Consider the following 8,878-nt stretch of genomic DNA (forward strand, 5'->3'; position numbering starts at 1 on the left):
TCAACATACAAAGAAATGAAGGACACATTTGACAACTTTACACTTTAAAAAGAACATTGATAGTGGAAATAGCCGATCTACAAGCTCACAACGCGTCGCGGCGTGTTGTGAGTTTGTAGATCTGCTATTTCCACTATTTTTTAAAAGTTTGAACATATATAAACCTTTTTCAACATATAAACGATTATGACGATTATCACATCAATAATTGCGAATATGTCAAATAATTGCGATTAGACGAGTATGTAATAATTATGACACTCTACCGTCGACTAAACGTGGCCTCAATGTGTGGGTCTGCATGTCAGGTTTTTTGGATGTACATAGGCATCTTTTTTAATGCATTTTAGCCTGCTCAAATCATAGCGATGCCAGGCAGGCAGGCAGAAAGACAGACTCTGGAGTCACATGTGAAGTGCTCTGCATTTGAAAACCAGCTCTCTGTGCCGTGAACTCTTCTTTACTGACAACAGACTTTCACAAAAGATCAGCTTCAAAACTTCAGCCCAAGGCAACAACACTCCAGTGACACAAAAATATCCATTCACGCAACACTTCCCCCTGATCTCTCACAATTTCAAAGAGCTTCTATTTTGTTTTCTATGTCTCTGTCTGTCTGTCTCTTGCTCTCTTTCTTCAGAGATACACTGTGTCTAACAATAATATCTCCAGAGTGATCAGCCACCATAATAAACAAAAGAGACAGAATGATTTTTGGTCTTCTGGGTCTGCAACTGTAATTAATCAAACCACAGTGGCCTCAAGGGCCGTTATTAATGCAAGATGTTTTGGAGATTCATGTAAATTCTGCAGTACCTTAGTGGTAGGACCGTATTGATTTTTGGGCTACAGGGGCCACTAGGATTGATCAGAAATGCCATGAGTTTAGTAGTTGACAGTGTTTGGGATTTGTTATTCATCACAGAAATGTACTATCCACTTCAGGCTATGGCATAAATTACACAGGCATCAATTCCATGCTGGAGTCCCGGGGGGACAGGATTTCTAGAGGCTAGAGACTTTGAGGCAGGGAGAGTTAAGCCTATTAGCTGTACAGTATGTGATATTATAACCAGTCTCAAAGGCCTACTGGCGTTCTCCTACTCAAGGGCTCTACTTATCTGTGACTGGCAGGTGAACTTATGCATTATGATACTGTATGCTCAATGCAGTCCAATCATTAAAAAAAACGTGCATCGAGTAGATCGGAGAAGAACAAATTATTAATTGCATTTACACATGGTAAAACATTTCCTCAAACCTCTTCATAGAAGTTGTTTCCAAGTTAATCCCCGTCAACGCCTTCTTATGATTACTTTTGCTTAGTCAAACAACCATGTCAGATGCCAAAAAACTATGGATTTTCAACTGAACAGAACTGAGTCTAAAAGTAAATAATACATTAAAAACCTCATTAATGGCCTAGAGTCCAAGCTGATGTATAGATAGATATAAAAACTAATGTGAACATCTGGGGCACACCTATTGAAATGTTGTTAATTACCACCATCCCCTAAGACAAAAATGTATAATGCATGACACCACAAACCTGACCAACCATGGACTTCTGTTACAGCCCAGTCAATTAAAGGCTTCCTTGGACTTTTTCTCTGGCAAGACGCAGCCAGACATGCTGACTTTAGATGCTCTGTTGTTAGACAGTAAGTCTTATCACTGGAGACTGCTGATCTACCTTACACACAACCAGACCAAAGTCAAGTCAAGCCACCTTTATTTGTATAGCAAGCTTTAAAAAAATTACAGGAGTTGATCCAAAGTGCTTTCCAGATCCAGTCAAAACAACATCAATAACACATTACACTAGAGTTCAGAGAGACCTCAAAAGATAATAAACAAAAAAAGCCCAAAATACTAAAAACACATAATGGAAGCAAACGCATCAACAGAAACAATTATAAAAAGCAAAGAGACAGATTAAAACAGAGAAAGAAGATGAAGAAATAAAAAGCCTATATAGTCAAAGTGGTTTGAGCAGACTGATGTTGGCAAACCAATGCTTTCAATAGTGGGGCTATAAATAGACAAAAATGGGTGAAAAATATTATTAGTGCCAGAACTGAGGGGTGGGAGTAAACAACAGCAAAGGCTATAATTAGGCCAAATGTAAATGTAAAGGTGTGCTCAGTGGAGTCACCAGGCGAGTTACATACCCGGAGCTATGTACTGTAAGTCGTGGGTTGTACCCGACACGACCCAAGAAAGCTGCGGGGTTTCGACAACACACAGTTGGGGCGGCATAGCTCAGAGTCAGGGGTAGAGAAACCGACATTAGAGCACGAAGGGTTCCCAGTTCTAATCCGGGCTCTCCCTGAGTTAATGTAAAGTTGCTCCAGGTGAGTATTTGGTGCTTTGCATGGTTTCCTCCGCCATCGGTGCGTGAATGTAATGCACAATCTATGTAAAGCGCATTGGATAAAAGCGCTATATAAATGCACCATTTACAGTTCAACTGTTTGACTTGTCCACCCCATGGTCTGAATTATAAGGTATACAGAGGCCCCTCCAACAAGATTTGGGCAAGCATTTGGCAAAGCTTGCAACACACAAACACACACTAGTGTACAAGCCTACAAGGCAACAAAGTGCCTTTAAAACAACTCTCCAAAGGGTGGCACTACAGTCACCATAATCTATAGGTTATTCTTGCAATCTGTCAATGTATTAGATTATGAGATATCTTGTGTGCAAAGTTGTCATTATGGCCTGAGGGTGGCAACAGAGTTAAGGTGACACAAACACACTCAGTAATTATGTTTCATTGACCATTCCAAGTTAAGATATCTTGTGAGTAATAAATGGGAAGTTTGGCCTATGGGTGCTGCAAGAGGAAAGGACATATGGCCACCAAAATCATTAAGGGTCATTCGCCTGGAAGCATGAATGTAATTTCATGGCAGTCCAGCCGGTAGAATTCAAGATATCTTGTTTGGGACCAAAGTGATTGGACATGGACAGACCTCGAGCCATGCTGTTGGTGGAGCAAAAAAACAATTACATTCATTTCAAAGCCAATGCCTGAGCTGTCCTATAGCCTCAGTCATTTCATGAGCAGTATGAGTGCAACCCACATCCATTAAAAGACATTCCCTCATTGGGACGTGCAGGCAGGGGTGTCGCACCAAATTCTGGGCCCTGGGTACAAGGATTCACAGCGGGACCCCCATGAATGTCCTTTATAGGGGAGGGGGTTTAACCCATTTAGACTGGGAACGCATTATTACGCATTATTTTGTGATTTAACTATTGAAAAACAGCAGATGTACAAACTCACAACGCGGCACCGAGTGCCGCGCTGTGAGCTTGTACTGTATATGTAAGCCATTTACCATGAGAGGGAGTGGGTTGTTGGCTGAAACAGTGGTAAATCAGCCAACAACCTGCACGACCCTCGAATGGTAAATTGCTTTTCTACCACTTCTACCATATAAATGAAAGAAAACACAGTTGTAACTTGCAAGGTTATTTAGTTATACAACTGCAACACAACAGTGGGCGGGGTCCATGAGCCAACTCAAGGTTGTTGACTGATTTACCACTGTTTTAAGCCAATCAGAATCCAGTATCTGAACATGTGACATTGTGACCACAAAAAGTGGTAGAACTGCTATTTTTCAATAGCTAAAGTATAAAATAATTAAGGCCACTCCACCCGTCCCCCCCCCGTCCCCCCCCGTCCCCCCCCCCCCCCGTGACGCCCGTACGTGCAGTGCTCGATGAGCAACGATCTGTCCTGACGTCCTGCACGTCTACAGTACCTGGATCAAAACATTCATTTCCGAATTATATAAGCGCAAATGAGAGAATTACAAGTCTGTGGGCTGTTCCTCCATCCACTCATCAAGCTGAATTTATACTAAGTTGCATGCCGGTGTCATGCATCAAAAATAGCCAATCTACAAGCTCATGATGTAAGGCTAGTTTTACGATGCGCAACCAAGTATAAATAAATCCAACCTTAGTCCTTCACATCCAGAAAGACAAGCCCCAACAGCTTAGACCAAAGGGATGTCAGTGCTCACTGCTAGCTGGCAGGCTTGTCAATTCCACCTAAAAATCTGAGAATACCTCTGATAGCTTTTGCTGATGCAAGATAACAAGGGCATTAATTCATCTTTAACCATTGGGGAAACCATTAATCTTTTTCTTTTGTACATAAATTGACACCAGTATCAGTCTACTTTATGGGACTATGCAGTCGTCACAAACTGACATTTTGCACCTAATCCCATGTACAATGCACTGAGGTGTTTTGTTTTTTCTATCACCTTAATTCAGTGTTTCTCAAATAGGGGTACGTGTACCCCTAGGGGTATGCGGGGCTACTGCAGGGGGTACGTGAGGAAGAACTAGAAAATGGGAATATGTATTTTACTGTTATGGTTATGATAAAACATTGACAGAGATGGTGTGAACCTGCTCATCTGTTCATTTCTAAACCAAATTACATCAAAAGGGGCTACTTGGCTTCGGAAATCAGTGTAAGGGGGTACTGCAGCCAAAAAAAGAATGAGAACCACTGCCTTAACTAATGTTCATACTGTAAGTATATCATGCACAGTATACATCTGCTACTATGCTCACGCACCTTTTATATCTTATATATATATCTCAGGTACCATGTAAATATGTCAATATTTAGTATTTCGTTTTTCTTGTTTGATCTCCTTTCCCCCCTTGGTCCACCTTTTCCTTTGCTTTCTTTCTTGGAAAATAACCATACAATGGGAACGATTCACAAAAAACGTTTTTTACCCACTTCAATACCTCTGTAAACCTGTGATGAGACAATAAAGCTGATTCTGACACAATACTGTCCTTAACGGATGAATTTTGAGTATCTATTTAATGTTAGGCTACTTCCATGTGTACGAAATAGCCCAGGGACGTGCTGGGCCCCCGATTCAGCCCGAGAGGCCCTCATTGCGCGCTATAGAGAGAGATCTCTCTCTATAGCACTGCTGCTACTCAAAGATTTGCCATTTCAGATCATGCAAGTGACCAGCCAGTGGGCCAATTACATGAGTTATATTTCGTTGTTGTCGGGTGGAAACCTTGTATGTCCAAAACCGTTTGTTTTGTATTTATCATTTTAAAAATGATTTACACTAGTGAAAACAGCCGATCTACAAGCACACAACGCCTCGCGTGTGCTTGTAGATCAGCTGTTTTCACTACTTTTGTGCGACAGCCTTGTATGATGAAGCAGGGCTTTGCTTTGTGAAAAAATCTACAGATTTGAAACTTGGAGATACGAGGTTTCTGCCCGACAGTGACGATTGACTTTGTTGGCCGCCCAGCCCCCAAAATCGAACGACATTTTCTTTTTTTTTTTCTTCTAATGGCCGGCCTGGACCGGCCGGGAATGAACCGGCCGTTCGGGAGTTGTCCCGCTTTTCCCAATGGCCAGCACGTCCCTGAAATAACCTACACATGGGACTCGCCGAGGTCCACTGTATTTTTTCCAGCTAACCGACCAACCAGGTGGAGTTGCAGACTTGCGGTTGGGCAGCCGTTTTATTTCACTCTGATTTTAATTTAGTCTGTTTCAGATTCACACTCACTGACAGGAATGATCACAGCGCGTCACGGTTGGCTGCAGCCACACTCAACAAATTGCAGGGAGTGACAGTGGGGGTTGTGGGCCGTGTAGTGAGCGCATCTCCATGCTGCCACAAGCCGAATGTCAGCTGAACTGCCTGGCCAAGAAACCCAGAGCTGAGTCCAAATGTCTGCTGAACTGCCTGGCCAAGACAGAACACAGTCCAAATGTCTGCTGAACTGCCTGGCCAAGACAGAACACAGTCCAAATGTCTGCTGAACTGCCTGGCCAAGACAGAACACAGTCCAAATGTCTGCTGAACTGCCTGGCCAAGACAGAACACAGTCCAAATGTCTGCTGAACTGCCTGGCCAAGATAGAACACAGTCCAAATGTCTGCTGAACTGCCTGGCCAAGACAGAACACAGTCCAAATGTCTGCTGACCTGACTGGCTAAGAAGCCCAGAGGTCAGAGTCCAGATGCTGAAGGCTTCGACAACACATCACCCACTGCCAGGCTGCTCGCTGCTGCAGCATCTAATTATAGTGTATGTATAATAGGGTAACCAACAGCAGAGATGTACAGTATATATATTTGAGCGTCCTGTCCAGTTACAGTAGACGTGTGCATTGTGTAGACAGTAGACTGAATTGAATATGCAGGAGGACCACAATGGATCCTTTTAGCATCATTGTATAATCGTCCCGCTGTACTATTTGCAAACTGTTAATGAAGTATTCAATCAAAATCAATACATGTGTGTAAAGAAAATGTAATTGTGTGTATGTATGTGTGTGTGTGTGTGTGTGTGCGTGCGTGCGTGCGTGCGTGCGTGCGTGCGCGCGTGCGTGCGTCAAGTCAAGTTTATTATGTCCCACACTGGGCAATTCTGAATTCATGTTAGAGCAAATGGTAAAAGACTCTAAAAACACAGTGAACATACAAAAACAAGAACATAGACAGACATAGACATGGTCACAAGATCCAGAGAAGTACAAGTGTAACAACCACCATCCATGAGTCTAAACAGCAACCTCCTCTTGCTACCATTATTGATGGCCCTTATGGAAGTCTGTACGAATGAACATTTCTAAATATTATTTTTTGTTACAGGGGCCTTAATTTAGCCATTGGCCGGAAAGCAATAATTTATATAAAGAATAAAGGGGATGAGAGCTATCGGCTTTAATGATGCCGCTTTCTTCTATTAAAGCTGATAGCTCTCATCCCCTTTATTCTTTATATGAATATATATGAATGTGTGTATGTCTGTGTGTGTGTGTGTGTGTGTGTGTGTGTGTGTGTGTGTGTGTGTGTGTGTGTGTGTGTGTGTGTGTGTGCGTGCGTGCGTGCGTGCGTGCGTGCGTGCGTGCGTGTTGTGGCAGCAGAACAAGTAACATAACTTAAGGGCAAAAAAGAAATTCCCCTCTGCAAATAATATAATATATTCTTCTGCAACTATTCCTCCTATGGCCACAAGCTATGCCCTTGGCAGTACGTAGTAGAGTATCCAGTCAATGCTATATGGCTGTGTAAGGGGGAACTGCCAAGGCATTCTGTTTGATTTAATAACTGGCCCAGTTATGAATCCCAGTCCTCCCACCCAGTACATGAATTCATGTTTACATTGTGCAGGCCTATTGATCTACCATCCAATGGTGGAAACACAAATGCATGAAATAATAATTGCTCCACTCCACTGCTCTCATTTGGAGATGTCAATGCCTTGTTTTATTCATAACTAAAACCAAAGTATCTGTGCAGATTATAAATTATGTCAGCTTTCATAATTTGCAAGAATACAGCCTTTATCATTTGCACGGATAGTTGTCAGTGGTGTAAAGTAACTAAGTACATTTACTTAAGTACAATTTTGAGGTATTTGTACTTTACTTGAGTATTTCCAATAGTCTTCACTTTACTTATACTCCACTACATCTCAGAGGCAAATGTTGTACTTTTACTCCATTCATTTACAATTAGCCTATATTATACACAATAAGTTACTACTTTGTAGATTTTGATTATAATTACAAAATAATCACATCAGCCCATATCCATTTCCGCCATTGTATTTTATACATTGCATTCATTGGAAAACTGGAATGGGACATTCTGACAAAGAATGAGTAGCTACTTTTGGTACTTTAAGTACATTTTGGTATCAATTCAATTTGACTTTTACTTGTAACATATAGGGCCTAGTGCAGTAGGCCTATTGCTACTTTTCAGCACTTTTTCCACTCACTGCAAAATTATAGTAAATGATGTCAGCTTTTATAATTTTCAAGAATACAGTCTTTATCATTTACACGGATAACTTTTTCAACGTGCACGCTCATAGACTGTATATTGGATGTTTACTTACGAGTCCCATCAAAACGAGTGGCGATCGTATCCAGGAAGGTGTTCTGAGGAGCGATCAGACCCCTCATCACGGGCATACGAGACCTGGTGGAGCCTCGCCTCTCTCGGCGCTCCGACGACGCATTGGTCTCCACGAAGCCGGGCAGGAACCTGGAGGTCCCTGGCGCGCCTCCTAAACCCTGCAGGAGGGCGCTGATCCCGCGGCGGGGCTCCACTTTCCACACCGGGTGGTGGATGACCACTCAAGTGGTCATCACCATCACAGGGAGGAAGAAATACAATCCGGTGGAACTTTTGACAGAGAGACTGATGAGAAATCCTCACATCTTCTCGCGGCTGCGATGCGCGCTCATTGCGTCCTGGGCGTTCCAAATCCAACGGTGCCAAAGCAGCTTCCCTCTCACTACCTGATCCCTCTCTCTCTCGTCGTTCTCCTGTCTCTATCTTTCTACCCTGTACTACGCCCCCCTCCCTCTCTCTCTCTCTCCCTCCCTCTCTCTCTCTCTTTCTCTCTCTCTCTCTCTCTCTCTCTCAATCTCTCTGTAACAGTCTCTCTCTCTCTCTCTCTCTCTCTCTCTCTCTCTCTCTCTCTCACACACTGTGTGCGTGTGTGTGTGTGTGTGTGTGTGTGTGTGTGTGTGTGTGTGTGTGTATGCGCGCGCGCGTGCGTGTGTGTATTTCTCCCCCCTCTCACTCACTCTGTGATCATCATACTACACGATCGATCATTCATTTCATTGATGTTTGCATGAATGTAGGATGTAACCTACTATACTGTGCACTTGCATCCGACTGCCACGGTTCACGATCTAAATAATAAATATAAAGGCATCGTTGTTTTGACAGTCCATTTGATCTATTATTGGATGAAGTGAATGACAGTCCCACAGTTCCCAGCCACGACTCGACCAGTGGAAAGTGGTCTGTAATAATACTGCACAGCGCTGCAGT

At 42.9% G+C, this 8,878-nt stretch overlaps 1 protein-coding gene across 1 annotated transcript in view; it reads right to left on the reverse strand.

Annotated features, from left to right (window-relative positions):
* Positions 1-8,004, reverse strand: part of LOC308280131 (voltage-gated delayed rectifier potassium channel KCNH8-like) — a gene marked incomplete at both ends in the record, with an annotated part of 88,248 nt that extends 80,244 nt beyond the window's left edge. Inside the window, one exon of the mRNA XM_080720394.1 lies at positions 7,929-8,004. Coding sequence (XP_080576520.1) covers positions 7,929-8,004 — 76 coding nt within the window. The remainder of the gene's footprint in view (positions 1-7,928) is intronic.
* Positions 8,005-8,878: the final 874 nt, after the last annotated feature.

Source organism: Nannobrachium achirus (genome assembly GCF_963921795.1).
Source record: "Nannobrachium achirus genome assembly, chromosome: 24".
Taxonomy (NCBI): Eukaryota; Metazoa; Chordata; class Actinopteri; order Myctophiformes; family Myctophidae; genus Nannobrachium; species Nannobrachium achirus.